Source organism: Eumetopias jubatus, unplaced genomic scaffold, assembly GCF_037043125.1.
Source record: "Eumetopias jubatus isolate StellerSeaLion01/CBP00866 unplaced genomic scaffold, mEumJub1_p1.0 scaffold_8, whole genome shotgun sequence".
NCBI classification, from domain to species: Eukaryota; Metazoa; Chordata; class Mammalia; order Carnivora; family Otariidae; genus Eumetopias; species Eumetopias jubatus.
The window spans coordinates 128,447,564-128,469,165 of NW_028274814.1; the positions used below are offsets into that span (position 1 = coordinate 128,447,564).

Consider the following 21,602-nt stretch of genomic DNA (forward strand, 5'->3'; position numbering starts at 1 on the left):
CACACTTGGTAAGCGCGCCAGACCCAGGATTTAAGCGCAACTCTGCCACACCCTGCTGAGTCCCACCAGATGTTTCTGAAATCGAGTGAAAGTCGCACATCTACAAGCCCCTTCTTTAGAACAAACCGGCGAAGGGGTGGGAGAGAGATTTTACTGGAAATCTGCAGCTGTGTCCACGCAAATAACTGATTTCATTATTTTCCAATTGATCCATTTGTTTTTGCTATAATATTCGCTGGTTGCTAAGCAACCGCTGACGGAGCACTGATGCTGAACTGTTTGGGGAAAGCAAGTAGCCCCCCTCCCCAAAAAGGGTGAGATATGATTGTTTGGGAGGGGGGATCCAGTGAGAGGGCTGCCAATCAGCCTGCCTTGGTGTCCTGGGGTTTTGAGAGGGATCTGGCCCCTTCCAGAAGCGAGCAGGCTGTCCTAGAGGGAAGTCCACTTGCCCCCGCTGACGCTAACATTTAGCTTCGCTGGGGCCTTGGTTTGGCCACCTGTTGTAACTGGTACCTCACAGAGAAGTGTGGAACCACGGCTGGCACAGGTTCAGGGCTCAAAAACCTGTAACTGCCAGCATTAGCATTTGCAATATTATTAACATCTTGACAGAGTTTGGGTAGAGCATTTGGTTGGGCATCCTTGCCGAAGAAGTTAGTCTCTAAGAGGGTCCGCGGGCCTTGTTGGGTCCACGACTCTCATGGCAAACCGTACCCGTAACCTCATCCCAAACTAACGATATAATACTGGTCACGAAGCACATCCAATTTTAGTGTTTGGATCAGGAACACACTCATCCCACTCACTGGAAGAAAATTTTCCATAAGCCAATGGCAAGCCAATATGGTTATCTTCATATGAAAAGAACAGCGCATGTTTCTTTGGGGCTTCTGATAGAATCCTATTCCTTACCCGTTCTCAAAATTCTGGTGCCTAGGAATTACCTAGGTGAGAGGTCAGAAACTGGTGGTACAGGGTGGGGGCGGGCGGTTCTATTCAGCTTGAAGACATATTTGGTCTGGGACTCCATAGTGTATTTTGAAAAATTAGCTGTCAACATTAAAAATCAAAACATCAAAATCCAAGTATCCAGCTCCTCTTGAAAAACACGAAGACTGGGGCACCTGGGTGGGCTCAGTCAGTGAAGCATCCGAGCCTTGGCTTCAGCTCAGGTCGTGATCTCTGGGTCATGAGATCCAGCCCTGCTGACGGTTCCACGCTCAGCACGGAGTCCGCTTGTTCCTGTCCCTCTCGCCCAGCCCCTCCTCCCCTCCCACCGCTGCTCGCACACTATCCTGCCCTCTAAACTATATAAATAAAATCTTAAAAAAAAAAAAAAGAGGGGCGCCTGGGTGGCTCAGTCGTTAAGCGTCTGCCTTTGGCTCGGGTCGTGGTCCTGGAGTCCTGGGATCGAGCCCCGCATTGGGCTCCCTGCTCGGCGGGAAGCCTGCTTCTCCCTCTGCCACTCCCCCTGCTTGTGTTCCCTCTCTCGCTGTGTCTCTCTCTGTCAAATAAATAAAGTCTTTAAAAAAAAATATATGAAGACCTGAGCCCTGCCGCCCACTCTCCCCAAAGCAATCATGCCACATCTGGAGCGGACAGAAGCCAGGAGCCAAAGATGGGAGCCACGGTCTCCAGAGAATCTTACTCGGCATCCTCGGCTCCTTTGGGCTAAGGTCCTGGCCCCTGCAAGCGTCTGCCTTTATGACGCCTGACATACGAGCATTTCTTCACTCGACAATGAGGAAACAGGCTGAAAACAATTGCTGGAAGTCACACACTTCACTATGGCACCAGGGTGAGGAGGACGAGTCCTGGGCCTCAGCAAGCGTCCTCTCCACCATAACGCTCAAAAGTCGACGCCATGATATCCTGCCCAGTCCAGGAAGGACTTGGGCGCAGCAGAGCAGGAGGCGACCAGCATGAGAGACGGGCCACAGGGGCGGGACTTCCGGGCGTAGGCTTTGCAAAGGAAGGCTCGGGTGGCAGCACCTGGGAGATTCCCACCTTCCCTTTCAAAGTCCAGACACCCTGGCAGACAGTTCCCGACTTCAGCTGCCGAACCCCTCACTGCTCTGTCTACCCGGCACCCTGCTGCTTCTGACCCCTGCATCGGGCGCTCCGTGCCTCTCGCCTGGATTGACACAATAGTCCCCTCACTTAACCCCCTTGCTCTGGCCCCACCGATTCTGATCCTTCGCAAAGCCACCAGAATGGTCTTCCTGAAATGAACATCCGATCTGCCCATTCTCCCAGGGATCTTCCACTGCTCTCCAACCTCACGGAGCCCACACTCCTCAGCATGTTTTATAAGAAGTCCTGCGGGACCCACCCCAGCTTACATTTCTGGCCACATCGTCTCCTGTTGCTCTCCCCGTCAAGGCCCCGGCCACCTTGTACCTCTGGAATGGACGGCTCCTTCTGCCTGGAACGTCGCCACCTTTACTGGCGGACTCCAACTCAGCCTCCGTTTGGATCTGTCTTCTTCAGGACGTCCCTTCCTCCCATCCCCAGACTAGGTGAACCCCACTGGGAGGGGACACCCCCATCACAGAACCTAAAGAATCTGCATCTTTAATTAACTGTCATTCCTGCTGGTCTGTAAGCGCTGGGATTCACAGGTCCCATGTCTGGTTCACACATATGGCGGCACATAGTAGTAGGTACCTTATAAAAGTTCACCCACTAAATGAATGAAAAGACGAATGAATACGAAGGATGGAGCAGAAAAATGAAGAAAGTCACAATGTCCGGTCATTCTAGACAGGCAAGCCATGGCTTTTCCAGTCTCAGTCTCCACATGTGTACTTTACAAAGAAGACTGGACAATACACCTCAACACCCCAGGACTAAATAATCCCACTAAAAAATAGGCAAAAGACATGAACAGATAGTTCTCCAAAGATGACATTCAGATGGCCACAGACACATGAAAAGATGCTCATCATCACTCATTCATCAACAGGGAACTGCAAATCAAAGCCACAATGAGATATCACCACGCACCTGTCAGAATGGCTAAAATCAACAACACAAGAAACAACAGGTGTTGGCGAGGATGCTGAGAAAGGGGAACCCTTGTGCACCGTTAGGTGGGAATGCAAACCAGTGCAGCCACTCTGGAAGACAGTATGGAGGTTCCTCAGACAGTTAAAAATAGAGCTACCCTACAATCCAGCAATCGCACCACTGGGTATTTACCTCCAAAATACAAAAATACTAATTCAAAGGGATACATGCACCCCAATGTTTGGAGCAGCATTATTTACAATAGCCAAGTTATGGAAGCAGCCCAAGTGTCCATCGAAAGACCAACGAATAAAGAAGTTGTGGTACATATGTACAATGGAATATTACTCAGCCACAAAAAGAATGAAACCTGGCCATTTGCAATGACATGGATGGAGCTACAGAGTATCATGCTAAGAGCAGTCATTTAGTCAGTGAAAGACAAATACTGTATGATTTCACTCATATATGGAATTTAAGAAACCAAACAAATGAGCAAAGTTAAAAATAAACAGAGAGATATATCAAGAAATAGACTCTGAACTATAGAGAACAGACTGCTGGTTACCAGAGGGAAGGAGGTGGGTGGGGGGAAATGGATGGATGAAACAGGTGATAGGGATTAAGGAGTGCACCTGTGGTGATGAGCGCCAGGTGATGTGTGGAAGAGTTGAGTATATTGAACCTGAACTAATGTTACACTGTATGTTAACTATACGGGAATTACAATGAAAAACTTAATTAAAAAAAGAAGACTGGACAAGATCATTTCTTCTCACTCAGGGTAGGGTCTCTGGACTTCTATAGGGCCTATGAAGACAGCAGCAACATTTTAGGAGCAATGTGCAATATTTCAAACCCCCCGAGGGGAACCATGCGCCTTCCCGTAACAAGGGGCCACAGGCCAGCCAAGCCTCGGGCGACTCCGCGTTAAGAATGTGTTAATTAGTAGGCAATGCTGGTTAGCTCCTACTGAGTAAGGTCAAGATGCTATTGGAGATGCTTTGAGAGGTGACCGGCATGGGAGGTTAGTAGCATTTTTGATCAATACAACAGAGGAACAGAACACAGAAACAACCTGTTACTATGTGGTGTTGTTTTTTTTTTTTAAAAACATGAGGCCCATGAGATAAAACAATAAAAGAGTTTGGAGGTTGGGAGCAGACTACAGATTCTTAGGAGAGGGCCAGTTCACCTCCAACTCCTTGGAGTGAAGGCCCCTCAGGTGCTCCTGCAGAAGAGCCCCTTAGCGGGGAGGATGGGGTCGCAGTCTAATCCTCAAGCCTCTCTTTTCTTGGTGGAGGGCGGCCTCCACCATCTGTTCCTTCGGGAAGCCCTCGCCCCCATCCCCGCCCCCAGACTCCCAGAGCTTGTGATGCTGCAGGCTGTGGGGGCTTCCGAATCTCCCGGAATCAGGCGCTGGAAGCGCAGTCTGGCCACACGGGGGCGCCCTCAGCCCACACACGGGGATTCCAAGGCCCAGCCAGAGCCGGACAGATCCGTGCCGGGAGCCCTGGACCGGCATCAGAAGTTGGGGCAGCACAGTCCATGCTCTTTGGGAAGACACCTCCCATCCTCCCAGGCTGGGGGTCATGCCGCCCCAGCGCCGCGGACAGAGAGAGGCAGGAAAGGGCTCCTCCTGCTCACAGGGGAGGGCCCGAAGTTAGGAAATCCTGCAGAGACAGCAAGAGAAAGGCTGAGACAGATACAGAGCGAGGGAGCGAGGGCAAGAGAGGAGAGAAAGAACTCTATTCTATTCCTGCCCTGTCTGGGGACAGTCAGTAACCCCAGAGTAGCCAGGCCAGTATGGAGCTGGGCGCCTGCCCACCTGGAGTCTGACAGACACTGGTTCCAATCTTGGAGCAAAGCCGTGTGGACGGGAGCAGGGGACTCTGCTTCTCCGAGTCTCGCTGTTGCCCACAGTAAAAGGGGGGGGAACCCTGCCAGCCTTTCGGGCTTGATGTGTGGATCCAGCAGGATAATTGGTAAGTGCAAACCATCTCTCCCGGTACCTGGACCCAGGCACGCATCACCCAGCAGCAGAGGGAATTCATGCCGACAAAAGCCAGAAACAAAGGATTAAAAAAAAAAAAAAAAAAAAGGCGTGGCCAGTTACATCTCGATTTACACCTTGTGACTTTAGTTTAGCCACACGGGGACTGTCGGGCTGTATGAATTCAGCAGTCCCTTTCCGTCCAGATTGGTTGTCATCCCATAACAAATGTCGCTCCCCACACAGCTCTCCAGCCTTCCATGAGCTGAGGGCCTTCTCCAGCCGCTGGACGGCCGCCCTGCCACGTGGGCAGAGCTAGGACGGGTCACTGGAGAGTCACAGAGGCAGCTGAGACGGCGACTCAGCCCACGGCTCTGCAGTCGGGCTGGCTGACCCCGGCCTCCACGTGGGTCGGTGTGTAACCGTGGGCTCGCAGCTCCCGATCTCAGCCCCACGCACTCCCGTCCGGGAAATGAAGGTAATAATGGTGGCCGGCCCAGCGACTGCGGCAGGTGGGAACAAACCCCTACTCGTCAGGCACTCAGAACAGTGCTAGCCGTCACCATCACTTTGCTTTGTTTTACAGAATAGGAAGTGATCTTTCTAGAATGGTTAGATGAAGGTCATCTGATCCCAAACTGGAAGAGGGAGGACATGTATCCCTAGCAGCTAGAGAGAGAGCGTTAGACCGGGAGCCAAAGAGACGTGTCTGAGACCATGTGCCACTTCTAACATTTCGGTATGCAAAGTGGGGTTCCGGCCTGTTCGTCAGGAAAGCGAGGACATTGGATTGCCTAAATGGCCCTGCCAAACCTGGTGGGCAGTGCTCTATCTCTGGATGGACGTGGGCAGGTGCAGTCCCCTTTTTGGGTCCCAGCTGCCCCATCTTTAAGAGGGAAGACCTGGACGGGAGGATGCTCCCAGGGAGCGTTCTAGTCCCGGTGCCGCCCGAGCCGGTGTCCCCCGGGCCTCACCTGAGGTACTCATAGAGCCCATACATGGGCAGGAAGTCGATGTCAGACAGGAACATGTAGGGCGTGCCCACGTGCTTCATGGCCACGTTGCGTAGCAGGTTCACAGGGTAGAACTGGCCCTCCTTGTACACGATGTGGTAGGCCACGTTGTGGCGGCTCATGAGCACCTCGGAGCCCTGCGCGTAGCGGAGGAACTGCTGGGCTTCGGCGTCCGACAGGTAGAGGGCCAGGCTGATGGGTCCCTCCCAGTGCTTGCAGATGGCCTCGAGCATCTGGAGCCTGGAGGAGACAGGAAAGCTGAGCCCGCCGTGGGCACCTGGGCCACGCGCCACGCGGCCAGCCTCCTGGGGCCGGACGCCACCTCCACAGACACCTGGTCAGCCCACTCCAAATCCAAGTCCCCGCTCTAAACTTCATCACTGTGTGATGGGGGCCAACCCCCAGAGTTGAGTTTCTTTCATCTCTTAAAATCGGCATAAACACACTTACCTGGCTGTTTCCTGTCTTTATCTGCTTCCAGATGAAGGTGGGATACCGACAGAGTCGCATCCCACCGTCAGCGTTCTCTTCTCAGACTCCTTTTTTATGGGGGGGCAGGACGAATACATTAACTGATGTAAGGGTCCCCTTCCAGCTCACAATACCTATGCCTCTCCTCTCTCAGCAAAGATGTCTCGCAGCTGCCCTGCTCCGCTAAAGCAGGGACCAGCATAGAAGATTCAGCCAAATCGAGGCCCTAAGTTACAAGGAGCGTCAAAACACGAGTGATGACAACTGTGATCACCAACTCGTTAACTATGCACCAGACACTTTCCAGAACTCCCCCAACAACCCTGTGCACGGCTGTAATTTCCCTCATTTCCCTGATGGAGAAACTGGGGATCCAGATGTCCCGTCAGCTTGGATCCTTGGACTTGGACCAGACCTGTCCAGACGGGTACCGGGACAGGGCCTTGGCGACAGTGAGAACAAACACACGCTGGGCGTTTGGCAAGGGAACCGAAAAACACATGAACGCTAGGGACAAAAGTGTGCCTGGCATGATGCTGTCTTCATTTGTCAGAGCCCTTACTGCCCCAGGGTCCCGGGCAATTTTGCGAGGCTTCAGGAAAGGCACCGTGCCAAGGATTATGGGGCGGGGGGAGTGGGGGCGGGCGGAGAAGAAAGCCCAGAGAAAAAAACCAAAAGGTGCTTCTCCAATGGAGAGGATTCTACAAAAACGTTTGAAGAGAAATCTATGAAGATTTTTTTTTTCTTCCAAAGGCATTAGAAGTGCCTGGCAGATCGGATCTATGGTTAAGAAACCGCAAAAGCCTATTTCAATTTCTTCCCTGCCCAGCAAGAGGTATATAATCAGCGGTCTCCTGGTAGGAATGCCCACTTTATTCGGACAATTACCAGGAAAGAGATTCCATGCATTTCCCTGCTTCTAAACAAAAGAAAATGGGCATACCTATCTTATGTCAATGGCTTTCTCGATGGACTTTCAGAGTTTCCTCTCTGTAATTCTGGGAATTGCTATTGCCAGGAGTTGCTTCCTCTTTCATGACGGAGGATTAAGATATTCATCAGGGTAAAATGCCCTCCATTTCTCATACTTTATAACACTTACTAATCAAATTGCCCGGAGCCAGTTTTCTAAGAGGCTCTGCCTTCTCCACAATGCCGACTTGCCCTGGGATCTGCGTTCGGCTTCTGCCGCAGGCCCGGGTCTCTGCTGGGCTCCGAGAACCTGGGGTTTTGAGTGATCCCACCCACACCTCACTTTCACTGTCTGTGAAATGGAGGGAACTGTGCATTCGGAAGGGACAGCTGTTCGTACAAATCCTTTGAGATCTGGGGAGTGAAGGGCAAAGAATGCTTTCTAACATGTGGATGTAAGAGCTCCCGTGTGGGAGGCATGCATGTCTGGCGGGAAGAGAGGCCAGCTCCCATGGTGGAGCCCCACCCCCCCCAGCCCCCCACCGCCTGGGATTTTGACTCTGTGTCTGAGTTTTCTGAGCGGGGAGCAAGAAAGAGAAGCAAGGGAAGCTGGCTCTTCTTCCAAGCTCTGCCAAGGGTTTAGCGTGAGAACAGGGACACAAGATCCTCAAGGTTCTCAGGTGCTGCTGACATGGCAAACATCACATCCGCGTGGGCTTTACCGGAAATGGTGCCAGATGTTCTGTGGAACCTCCTCGAAGGAAGAGTCAAGATGACCCAGCCACTCCTGCCCGTCTGCCACCAGCCCCCAGCTCTGCGACCTCTCTTCCCTCAAAACCAAGCTTCCTGCCGGGACCTGAACAACAGCGACAGACTGAGGTTTATCATAATGATGACAACATATAAAGTGTGATGGCGACAGAATAAATCTCTACCGTTTCTCTGCTGCTTGGAGTGGGCCGGGTGCATTTCCACGGTTACTGCTTTCAACATTCACACTGACTCTATAAAGTTGAGATTCTCATCACTGTTACAGGTAAAGAAGCTTGAGGTGGTGAAGTGACTTCTTTCGAGTCACTTAGCGACACAGCGGGGGAGCTGGATTGACACCCAGGTCTGTCCGACCCCAGTGCCCAGAACCCAGACCGGTGTTCCGTATGGACTGCAGGGCAGCCTGGGATTAAATGTCCCCAAGGATTTTCTCTCCGCTGCCCGCTTCCCCAGACACAAATGTGTTCTTCCCTTGAGGTCGGCTTCTGTGCTTTCCTTCCTCCTCCTCCTCAGTCTCTCTGGGGGTCTGCCCCAAAGACCTGCCGTTCTCTTGACCCTTCTCCTGGCTGTGTGTCCCCACACCTGCATCCTAAAGTTGTCCTGTGCGGCTCGTGTCCACACGGAGTTCTGTGCCAAGTCGGTCTTTGGTCTCTTACACTGGACGATAAAGTACGTAACACAGCAAGGACCGGGGACAACGGAGAGTGTTTCAAGAGACAAAGATCAATACCCAAACAACAGAATTTTCCGTTTGGAAAGAACGGTAGAGGTTTTCTTGGTCTGATTATGCCATCTTGATGATGAAAAAGCTCAGCCTCGGAGGGGAGCATGGCTTGCTGAAGAGCACGGGGTGAGTGAGTGGAGGAGCTAGTGAGCACTGGGACCCACGGTCCCAACTCTGGGTCCCATGCTCTTCTCTGAGTCCCCAGAGGGCCCACCATCACTTCACGCTGCCAAGAGGAGGGCAAAGGCTCAAGAAAGGCCAGAGAGATGTCGGGAAGGTCTAGCTGGAAGCCAGGGCTACCCCTGGGAGTCCTACTGAGACAGGAAGCCCCCTGCGCCCTGTCTAGGGACAGGGGGGCAGGCAGGGAGGCAGCCAAGTCAGAAACCTACAAGACTGGGTTGGAAGGAATTCTAGAAGGCCAGTTGGCCACTGGAATGGGGAGCTCCCTCCCCACAAGGCAGCTGATGAGAGCAAGGCGGGTTGCGTGGGATGGAGGTGCACGAGTGGGCTCTCGGGGCAGCCAGAACTGGGTTTGAACTCTGAGGTGTGTCAGCATCCCTGAGCAAGAGATGACAGTTCTTTTGGCTGAGATCAAGTGAAGAGATGACAGTTCTTTTGGCTGAGATCAAGTGAAGAGATGACAGTTCTTTGGGCTTCCATTTCCACATGTGCATAGCGCGGACAGTAATACCTCCGTAGATCACAAAATGCCTACAAATCATTCCTCTCTCTCAATCTGCAGCCTCTGCGGATACTCCCCACACTGATTCTGGGATGGCCTGGTGACTTGCTCACACGGGACACTAGCAGAGGTGTTAAGCGGTGCTCCTGTGGTGGGGTTTGCCCCTACGGACAAGCCTACTTACTATGCCTCTGTGAAGTGTCCAGCACAAAGCGAGATATGCAGCAGGTACTCAATATATGGCAGCTCTTCCATAGGTTCTATTTCTGCTTTGCAAACATGCACCCACCCATCAGATACTTATTATGTATCTACAACGTGCAGGTGTACATGCTGGGCCCTGGGACAAACGAGAAAGACAAGGTTCCTGAACTTCCGGAGCTTCTTTCTGGTGGAGGGAGAAGACACAGAACCAACCAAGACAGATCCCGAGGGGGCGAGGGCTCACACAGAACAGGGAACAGGATGGGGGAACCCTGAGGGCTGGCCAGGGAAGGCCTGCCGGGGATGTGAATTTGAGACTTGGATGAGGAGAAGGACTCGGGCCTGAGGAAGTCTGGGCAAGAAGCTTTCCAAGGAGAGGGAGCAGCTCTTGGGGTAACTGAGGGTAGCATGTTCAAGCAAGAAGAGAGGGAAGATGGGAAAGTGAAGGGCAGGAGGACAGAAGATGCTGGGGAGCCGGCAGGTGACGTGGGGCCAGGAAGGCCACATGGGCAACTGTAGTACTATCCTAAACGCAACGAGAAACCATCGGAGAGTTTTAAAGATGCTGACCTGATATGCAGACGGTCCCCAGCTTATGATGGGTTGACTTAACAATTTTTCAAATTTACGATGGCACGAAAGTGATATGCATTCAGTAGAGACCGTGCTTCGTGCTTTGAATTTACATTTTGTCCCCAGGCTACATCCATATGCAGTAGGGATGCCCTTGTGATGCTGGGCAGCCGTCGCCACGGCTCCCGGTTTATCCCCGGGATCACAGGGTCAACAACTAATACACCGACAATCATTCTGCACCCAGACAAGCCACTCTTGTTTCTCACTTTCCCTACAGTATTCCATAAATTGCTTGAGATAGTCAACATTTTATTATAAAATAGGCTTTGTGTTAAGATGATTTTGCCCAGCTATAGGGCAATGTAAGTGTTCTGAGCACGTTTCAGGTTGGCGAGGCTAAGCCAGGATGCTTGGTAGGGTAGGTGTATTAAATGTATTTCCGATTTATGGTATTTTCAGCTGATGATGGGTTTATTGGGCTATAACCCCATCCACCATTAAGTCAAGGAGGATCTGTCTATTTTTAGAAGATCACTCTGGCTGTTACATGGACAAGGGAGTTCCCTTTCACTTTCTAGAGCAGTGCTTTTCAAACTGAAGCATGCTCAAGATCACTACAGCACTGATTCCTGGGCCCCACTCTGGAGGGGCCGTCGGCTAGGTCTGGGTGGGACCAAGATTTTGCATTTCCAACGAGCTCCCTGGTGATCTAAAGCGTGGGCCCCTTCACCTCAGCTAACGTTCTCTTTCCTTCACTCACAGAAAACAGAGAAGACCCATTTGCCACGTGATCCCCTGGAGCTGCACTTAGTACTTCGATAACTTTGTCAAAGGAACACAGAAGAGCAAGCGTCTCCTGGCCAGGTGGCCAAGATGCTGTGACCCGGAGCCCTCCTGGTCAGCCCCCTCTGTCCCAAGACCGTTCTCACCTGCTGCTGGGATGGGAGGGCGGTCTCCCACGTGCTGGGAGAGGAGCCGGCTCCACGGCTGTAGCGGGCAACGTTCATTCTTTCTGAACAGAATTCTAGAGGGACCTGGGCACAGGAGCCCGCACACCAGCTCCCCTAATTCATTGTGGCATTCACGTAGGGCCTGCTCCTGACTCAAAGGTTTACAAACACACCCGAAATGTTTCTTCAATTAAAAATCAATCCAACAGGCACCAGTCGGCCTGCTGCATCATAATTGGATGTGCAGGATGGAGCAGAAGGAGGAATTCTTACCATCTCCATCAGCCTGTGGTACTGCTCTATGATTTTTTATTATGTCCCGCTAAGCTGCTCTCGTTAGGGTGTGGAAGTCCTCCAGCTCTCTGGGGTATTGTCAGGATGGCAATACTTGTCACAATGCGTTAGGGGCGAATCGTGCGCCTGCCACGCCGAGGGATGTGTGCACTCTGAAGGGAAGGGCTCTGCGGTTAGCGTCTGAGGCAGACGTGAGAGGGGCCAGGGTTTTCTTTTAAGTGGGCTGGGAGGGAAGGTTCTGCCGGGGGTACTGTAGCCCCGGCCGGCCGGGAGTCTGCCTCCAGCCGGCGCTAGAAGGAAGGGGCTCTGTTTTGCCTGTATCCTTTTATTGATGGCAACTGTCTACAGAGGGATGGATTTGGGGTGTTAATAATTGAAAAACCTTTCTTTTAATTGTCTGTGCATTCCAGATTGCGAATTCCATAGCTAGCACAGAGGTAAAAAAAAAAAAAAAAAAACTATGAAGGGAAGGGAATCTAATATTTGCTGTAGACCTACTACTCACTGGGCACTTTAGAGCCTCTTATTTTATAAAGCCCAGACACCAATCTGTGACCTTGACGGTATCATTGCCTCTTCACAGATAAGTCGGATGATGCTCAAAAAGCCTGGGTAACTTGCCCAAATTCACGTAGCTAGTAAGTGGTGCAGCTGGACTTTGAACCCAGATATTTCTCTTTTTGTTTTCCTGCATCACTTTACCTCTCCTAAATACCGACCATGTGCAGATGCTGTGGTCAGGGTTTTCAGATCTGTAAATATTCACTGAATGCAAATATATGCCAAGGGCTTTCGAACACAATCTCTCCTTTAATCCTAATCAGGACCCTAGGAGGCAAATATGTCTTAACTCTCTTTATAGAAGGAGAAAGATAACCAAAGGTGTTGATGCCCTGCCCAAGATCACCATCGGAGGAGTAAAGGAGCCCGTGGAATTTGAACCCAGAGCTCTTTGTCTGTGAGTCTAGTGGCCTTTCGTGCGGCAGCACAAATAGGAAGACTTTGGTCAATGGTGCTATCAAATGACAGGGAGTCTCTGACTGTATGTTGGGGCTAAGTCCTGGCTATGCATGATCTCACCTGGTCATGACAACAACCTTGGCGGGGGCGGCGGTGGGGGGTGGTTACTGTCATTGCCATTCCCGGGTTATAGATGAGGAAACCAAGGCTGGGAGAGCTGGTTTGTCCAAGGGTCAAAGCCAAGAAGTGGCAGAGCCACTAAGACCGCATAGTGCCTGACTCCAGGGACCAAATTATTCAAGGTCAGGCCACTTGATTCTGATTAGAAAGCATGTCAGATTTGTCTCTTTCATTTTCTCCTGAGTTTGGAGGTACCCATTGGCTACTAATCTTGAGTCAGCATATTTTGTTGGTAAATGGAACATGTGAACGGGACCAAGGAAAACCAGGGATGCCCTACGAGATGAGAACCTGGAATTATCTGGAACTCACTCACCTGGGGCAGATTCAGTCTCTGAGCTTCAGGTAACCCTTCTGAGGGGCCTGAGGGGCATTTGTGTTGCCTGAAGAACAGAAGACTAATCTCAGCAATCATTCAGCACGAATCTCAAGGATTGGATTTTATTTTCATTTGAAATGGCAGAGAGGATAAGAGAAGACACATGGGAAGAGAGGTCTGTTAACGGCCCCGTCGCTCGCTCAAGTGCTGCTTGGTGGGGGAGTGTGCGCACCCAAACTGAAGGCTGGGTGAGAAGCCAAAAGGACACAGAAGTGTAGGCGTAAGCCTGGGGCTCTCGTCTAGCTCAGTCCCTTCTGGAGCCTCACTGATGGGTGTGAGCCGGCGGGAGGCCGCCTGTCCTGGTTTCCCCGGTGCCCTCTGTAAACCCATCTGCTCCCCTCTTTCTCACCCACGCCTTAAGCTCTAACCACACTAGAGCCTGTGTGTTCCCAGCGGACCTGGGGGCCTCTTTGTTCCCTGAATATGCTGCACGCTCCACCTTCTCTCCCTGTGTGCTTCCTACCGGCTGTCTACTCGGGCCCCCAACTCCATGCAGGCAACACCTCCCCTTGGACCCATTCCCTGTCTCTTCCTTTCTCCACAGCCCAGACAGGCTGCGGGATCCTCACATAGAATCTCTCTAGAGTAAGAACCTGTTACCTGTCTGGGGCAGGCTGAATTCTAAGCTGGCCCCCACAAATCCTGCCCCGTGGCATACACACTTGTACAACCCCCACCCTTGAGTGTGAGCCGAACCCAGGAATGGGATGGAATGCCACTCCTGTGGGTTACGTGATGGAACAGCCTGCAGAGAGTCTCCTGCTGGCTTTGAAGAAGTAAGCTGCCGTGCTGTCAGAGGGCCACGTGGCTGAGACCTAAGGGTGGCCTCCTGTTGCTCAGAAGGACCCCAGCCAACGGCCAGCGAGGAAACGGGGACCTCAGTCCTGGAACTAAATTCTGCCAAAAGCTGAATGAGCTTAGCGGTGGACCCTGACTCCCATGAGATCACAGCCCCAGCCAACACCTTGATGGTCGTCCTGGGAACTGAGCAGGGGACCCTGCTAGCACCCATCCAGACTCCAGACCCCCCCAAACTGCAAGATACTAAATGTTACTTAAGCTGCTAAATCTGTGGCAATTTGTTCTACAACAGTCGATAACTAATACACTGAATCAGGAAGATGCTATCCACTCCTTGAAAGCAAAAATAGGGTCTTCTTATAAATATCCCCAGCTTCACAAGAGCCTGGCACACCACAGTAATAGATGCTTACACGATATTTGCTGAGTGGTCATGTGAATGTTGGAGATTCGGAACCTGAGGCCACAAGAAGGGAAAGACTTTGCTTGAGGTCACATAGCAGGTCAGGATGGAACTGGTACGAGCAGCTCTGTGCTCTTCCCCTTTGTCCCTGCTCATCTTTACCTGCTACCTGTTATGTTCAGCAAGTTCTCTGTGTTTCTGCACAGAGGTCCCGAGGCCTGTGAACCTCCAGGAAAACCCCAGCCAAGGGAACCACTGAATTTCACCAGTGAGCTTCCGCCAATGCAGTGGGACTCTCAAAGTGAGGAATCTGCTTCCATCAGCTACGCTCTACATAACTCATTCCCGGATGTCTCTGGATGCGAGGTTCTACTCACTCCTCCCAACTCCCAGACCACTTTCTGCATGTGAACCTTTTTGTGTCCCAGCGCTTGCTCCTTCACTGGTTTGCCCACGCTTTATTCACTCCCCACTAATAACGAGTGGTATTTATTGAACACTTAACAAGTGTGCCAGCTACCGCGCTCGGCACACAACAGGCGTGAACTCATTTAATCCCGGAAACAGTCCCATGGAGTTGCGGCCATAGACTGGGCGGGCATCTCCAAGGTGACTGAAAGACAGAATGAGCCGCTCAGATTGCCCAACTGTGGGAGCCGAGGCGGAATGGAAGGAAGGAAAACGGGGGGTAGGGAGCCAGTGTGGGCCATGTGTAAACTAAAGAGAAAGCTGGTGGGCCGAGGTGGGAGGGAGACACACAGGACACCCAGTATGGAAAAGTACAGCCTTGAGGGGGTGACCTCGGGGTTTTGAATGCACACACCCCTGGCAACAAGAGAGATGCTTTCAAAAACATAAATTGGATCATATAACTTTGTGTAAATGTCTTCAATAACTTCTCACCACACTGAGAATAAAATCCAAAATGTTTTGGTGAGTTTTCTAATGTTCTATAATCTTAATCTCACACCATGTCCCTGCTATGCCTCAGCCACTGCTCTTCTACCACGTTTTTGAATGCCCGAGCCCCCTCCCACCACAGGGCCTTTACACTTGCTATTTTACCCACCTGGAAAAAAAAATTTTTTTTTTCTCAGCAACTCACATTCCTGACTCCTTTTCTCCTCCTTTAGGTCTCTGCAGAAATGTCCCCTCCTTAGATTTCCCCTGACCACATCACCCAAGGAAGGTCCCTCTCTTGACATTGTTATTATCAGTCTCAGTTCCTTCCAAAGAACTTACCACAATTATAATAATTTTACTCAACTATTTATTTTCTGTTCATACCACTGTACTTATGTTCTTAACCCTGGCTGCACACCACAAGTGTAAAACAATGCAAGGTGTTCACCACACAAATATTCTTACTTAACTGGTCTGCAATGGAGCTCGAAGGTGCATTTGTTTTAAGAGCTCCCCTGGTGATTCAGTTTGGCCCCAGCCAAGGTTGACAATCAGTGCACTAGAGTGTCAGCCACATAAGGGCGGGGATCACATCAGTACTTCCAGATAAAGGCTTGGTAGATGTTTGCTGCATCAATACACTAAGGAAAAGAAACAGCAATTGCTTTCCAGCAGTGACAGTGGTTCCAGAATATGTGTTTCCCTATAATACACCCCTTTTCCTTAAGGTAGTCTGAGTAGAGCTCTACTCTTTAGAATCAATTCTTCTATTCTCAAAACCACCACCCTCACCGGAAGACAAGAGCCCTTGGTTTTCAGTGCTGGAGAGGAGCACAACCCAAGCCTAAGTCTGTCAGACCATCTCTCCCTTCTCCCTTTGACTGGGTGTAGAGCAGCAGGGTGGGGCTGTGGGGAGGTCAGGGCCCATCTGCCTACCTGTCCATAGAGAGCTGAGCGACCAGGGTGACATCCGTGTTGTCCGAAGCGGGCTCATACTCATAGTGCAAGAAGTACAGGTGGGTTCGGTGGACAGTGAACCGCTCTCGCCGGAACTCATAACACAGGTCATCCTCATCGAGCTCAGAGAGCTGCTTCTGGAGCTGAAATGTAGGAGAAGAGGGTATGGGACCAAGAAGGGAAGCCCCAACGAGCCAGGAGCCTGCCCTTGCCTGAGTCGGTTACTCACTGGATGCTGGTGATGGGTCAAACATGGGAGGGCAGGATCACTGGCTTTAGTTTCCTCTGCAATTTAATTTTAAAAAGGCAACGATGAAGGGCAGTTGTCCTCGCCATCTGAGGAACAAGCCCCCTCTGAGCTGAGAATGATGGTGGTCACCACTGACAAATATAAAAGCAACCACAAACTCCTTAAAAACAAACAAAAAATGCTTTGGTAGGTGACCTAGTACAACAATTCCAAATAACAGGGAAGAAAATACCAAAATCCAAATGGAGCAGTGCCTTTGCATGAGCTTCTCTCCTGCCTAGAGCTACAGACTTTAATCTTTGTAGCAGGTATTGAAGAAAAAGACTAAACCACCCATGAACAAAATTTAAAAATCTGTTCCTTTCATTTCATCCAAGGCTTGGCATCCACTCTTCTTTCTTGTTTCTAACTTTTGGGAAGTCCTGCTCCCTTAATCTGCCTGTAGAAGTTCTTCACATAGCTCTACTTGCCTTCCTACCCCAACCAGTGCAAGAGCTGGTTGACCTGCCAACAGGGAACCAAGGACTTAGCAGCTGGCATGGGCAGATGCAGATGCACAATACCCAGATCTGAGGATGTGCAGCTGCCCAATCCACAACCATGTCATGCCAACCCCATCATATCCCTCCCAGGCAGGGGTGACTGGGCCTGCTTCACAGATGAAGATTTGCAAAGAAAAAGTAAGAGAACTTCAATAGGGCTAGAAATCAGATCACTGAAGGTGTGTGGGCAGAGTGGATAGACTGGGAAGAAGCAAGAGAGAACTTTTTTGGGGGATGGAAATGTTCTATGTCATGGTTACAGTGATGGTTACAAGTTGTGTATACATTTGTGGGAAGTCAACAAACTACACACTTAGAATGGGTGGATTTATTATATGCAAACTATATTTCAGCTGAATTTGCCAAAGGTCATATGGCTGGTTCTAATATTTTTTCTGTGACATCAGCCTAGTCCATTACACGATGGCACATAGTTGAATGTAGATTACAGTTTACATGGCTAGAGCTACTAACCTAGCTGAATGTAACAGAGCAGTTCTCCAAGAAGAAGGTGTACACATATTTTAAATCTCCAAGCCAAGAGTGTAGTAAACAAGAATTATATTAACTCACTTCCGTATGACCCTCTCTGTTAAAACCATTGTCTTCATAGATAAAGCTAGATTAAGCTATAGCCTTATTTCTCAAGATATGTGTGACGGCCCATGACTGCGTTAATCCCTTCCATTCTTCACCCCCTCCCACATCTCTACTCTTTGTCATGAGACTTACTTTGGCTAATAAAATGGTAAGGAAGCAACGCTGTCCTAACAGTGAGACTAGACCTCAAGAAGAACTGCGTGTTTCTTGAACCACGAGAAAATGCCCGGGTGGCCCGCTGGAGCATGAGACATACCTGGAGTAGAGAAGCTCTACAATTGCCCCAGGTGTGGGAGCAAGCCCAGCCAAGCTCAGCTCAGCTGCCGAGATAAACACTTCTCACTGTATTCCACTGAGGTTTTATAGGTTGGGAGCCACAGATAACCGACAGGGGGTCACTGGCATTTTGTGCAGGGAGCTTTTGCATTAGGCAACCTCTCCCATATATCCCTGAACAGTTAGCCTCCTGGGCCCCAGCCCACTAAATGCTTGTAGAGTTCTCCAGACAGCCTCGTACAACTCCAAATGCACCCACCTACTTCCAAATGCCACTTGGGGGATCAGTGGAGATTCAGTGATCGAGGAGATGTTCTCACCCATCATGAAGATTTTTAACTGTTAACAAGGACGCAATCAGGGAGACTTCCATTTTTGAAGTTTGATTTGAAGTCCTGGCCTATTCGAAGATTCATGTAAGCCCAGGACACGGGAATTCTCATTCCGTCTAATATTCTAGGAGCCAAGGGACCCCTTCTGACCTGCAGGATTAAATCCAGGTCCTTGCTGACAATCATATCCTCTCTCTCTGACCCACCACCACCCCCAACCCCTGTGTCCTCTGTATTTGCACCAGGGATCTCTCTGCTCCCCGAACCTGCCTTTCCCTCCTTCCCTCTGCGACTCTGTACATGTTCTTCCCTCTCTACTGCCCTCCCTCTCCTCACCTGCTCTTCTCCAGTAGGGGGCCTTCTATTTACCTTTCAAGATTCAGCCAGGATGACACCTCGTCTGTCTGAGACCTCTGTTAGCCCTGCCAGGTAGAGCTGATCCACTTCTCTGTGCCTCAAGAGCCCTCAATTCATAACTCTGCTAAAGCACTTGTCAGTTTGAACTGAAATTATTTAAGGGCAACTTTCCTGGTGACACAGTGACACTTTACCATTGCCCCTAGCACCGTGCCCATGGCATGACAGATGCTTAATATTCATGTGCTGCGTGCATGAGAAATATCTGCTACATGAAGACTGCAATCATTAGAAGGCCTGTCTTCTAATTTTCCTATCATATTCTCTAATGTTATGCATAGAAGGTGATCATCTTTAAGCCCATTATCTGCTCCTATATTTGTGGTTCAAGGGTCTGTGATGGCTGAAAACGTGTTGGACAGCAAACAAACATGCACTTGGCTCTGTGCAAGGTGCTGTGTACATGTGATGCCCTTCCTTGGAGTCTTCCAGTGAGGCACGTGCAGCCTCATTTGACAGCTGAAAAGCAGTTTCGAGATCTTGAGGTCACTCAGGGAGGTTGAACTGGGGCCTGTGTCCTTTTACTACCGAGCTATCCCTCCAGGAAAGGTGCTCATTCAGCCTTGGGTCAAGAAGCACACAAGCACCGTGGCTGAGGTGACAGGTTCTATCCCACTCCTGTCTGTACAGTCTTGGGCGAGTGGGTGAGGTGCTTAACCCTTTGGAGCTTCAACTTCAAGTGTAAGATGGGGAAGATAATAGGAACTACCCAGGGGGCTGTAGGAGGGTTCCAAGAGATTCTGCATGTGCAGAGTACAGTGTTTGGAGTAAAGACACAGCAGACGTCATCTATTTCCACGGTGGCTATCAGAGTTCGGAAGGGGAGACACCTGGGTGGATGCTTTCTGTCCTCAGCCACCACCTGGAGGAGACAGTAGGGCGAGGGCAGGGAAAGCAGCAATCTCGCTGAGCCTGGATAGCGCTTCTGTCTCATGAGTGTTGGAGATACTCCCCACATCTTCCTCCCTAAGGAGCCCAAATATACCTAGAAACCACAATGTCACCCCCCAATGGGGAACTTAACCAACTCATACCCTCCTTCTCTCTCACCCACACTGCAAAAGAACACTCGCAATTATTCCCTTTTAGAGAATAAACATCTGGAAAGCTCTTTGCAAAAGCAGGGTTGTTTCGGGGTGGGTGTTGATTTGTGTGGTGTTTTTAATGTGTTGACAGGAGTGCATGGCTTCAGTTCAGTGAAGACAGGAGTGGGAACATGTGAGGACGTGTATAGATGTGTGTGTGTGTGGGGGGGGTCTTTCTTTGATGAGCCTTCAAAGAGAAGGTATCCTCATCATGTGAGAAAGGAAATTAGTGGCCAGAGCATGAGAAATGCATGTGTGTATAGGGATTTCTCTCTATATACACAGGCACATACCCTTGAGTCAGGAAAAAAAAAAAACAACATTCCGAGGTAAATAGCTCCAGGAGCCATCTTCTGAAAAGCACCCATATATAGTGGGCTCCTCAAGGCAGGAGCTGTGTTGCATTCATCTCTCAATTTCCTGTACCTAGAACATCTAGAGCACCCTGTGTACACAACATGCCTCTACTGGACGTACTCACAGCCATGTACTCATGTTAAAAAAGGAACGGTGACCAATGAAAGTGCTCCCAGAACTAACAGAGCATGGCCTGATGTGGCTGGGAGGGTCTACCAGCAGTCCTGGGGGATAAGTAGCCTCTATGAACTTCCTGGTACCAATGATGTGGTTCAGTGGCATCCACATCCCTACGTCACCTGTGGCCATCACAGTGCTTTAGGGGTAGGGTCTAGGGAATACTGTTGTCTATCAACCACACTGGGTATTGTGGCAAAAGCACATCAACTATGATGTCCGACATACGATGTCAAAATCTATGGGACTCTGGACCAACCAGATTGCCTTCCTTGAGTTTAATGTTATGAACACTCTCAACATAGCGGTTTGTACCTTGGCTCAGCTAATATGGATGAAGCACCTGCTCTGTGCCAGATGCGATGCTAAATGTTTTCAGATGGATTGCTTTATTAATTTAATCCTTCAGCACACATCTCTGTTTTACAAAGGAGGAAACTGAGGCTCAGAGAATTTCAAAAATCTGCCAGTTACACGGCTAGGGAGAAGCAGTTCTGGACTCAGACTCCAGTCTTGGGACCTCACACCAGGGCAATCTTTGCAGTGTGGTGACTCCTCTCCCAGGGGATGGATGCAAGGATCAAAGAGATGGTGGAAGACACAATGCTCCATGAAAAAGCAGGCCATAAAAATGCATGTGCAGTATGATCCCAATAGAACAGAGAGACAAACAAACAAAAAGCCACATAGAAAACAGACCAAAGGGAACACATTACAATGTTAACAAAGCTTTTCTCTGACTAGTGGGTTCACAGATGAATTGTATTGGCTTCTTTCTACTTTTCTGTCCTTAACGAGTTCCCTGCAATTTTCTCAAAGGAGCTAATGCATGTAAAAGTGCTTTGTAAACTGTAAAGTGCTACACAAAACCCAAGCAATGTTATGATTACATTATGTACCTTTTCAAATTCTAATCTAGGATTTCTTATTGCTGACTGCATGGCTGATGTTATCTCAGGGGGAAGGCGGGAACAGCTTAGAAACGACCTCCTTTCCCACCCAGGGTATGGGTGATTTCTCCAGGGAGATGCTGAGCTGGAAGGAGGGCTTTCATTAACAGGGCCTGAACGCTACCGCACTCCATCCTGTGGCCACGGGGGGAGTAGTAGGCTCCTGACAAGCAAGTCACAGAAACAAAAGACCAATTTCTCCTGAGATAAAATGCATTTGCTAAATTGCTTCTTTGGGCAGCCAGCTGAGGCACAGGAAGATTTGGACTCAAGGGAAAATGACCCTTTAAGCAGTTTGCATTTATTTCTTCCCATCCTTAAGGACAGTGGCCTGGATTGACCCCTGAGCTGTCAGAAATGATGGCTGGTCAGGCCGGAGGATTCAGAGGGGTTGGAAGTAGGTTCCTGGCACCGGCCCAATGGACTTCTGTTCA

General features: G+C 50.2%; 1 protein-coding gene across 1 annotated transcript in view; it reads right to left on the minus strand.

Moving 5' to 3' along the window:
- The window catches only part of LOC114197543 (xylosyl- and glucuronyltransferase LARGE1), a 120,494-nt gene that overhangs the window by 23,017 nt on the left and 75,875 nt on the right, over nucleotides 1-21,602 (minus strand). The window contains exons 5-6 of the mRNA XM_028088620.2: nucleotides 16,162-16,325; nucleotides 5,977-6,255 (exon numbers count right to left, since the gene is read on the minus strand). Of these exons, the coding sequence (XP_027944421.2) occupies nucleotides 5,977-6,255; nucleotides 16,162-16,325 (443 nt within the window). The remainder of the gene's footprint in view (nucleotides 1-5,976; nucleotides 6,256-16,161; nucleotides 16,326-21,602) is intronic.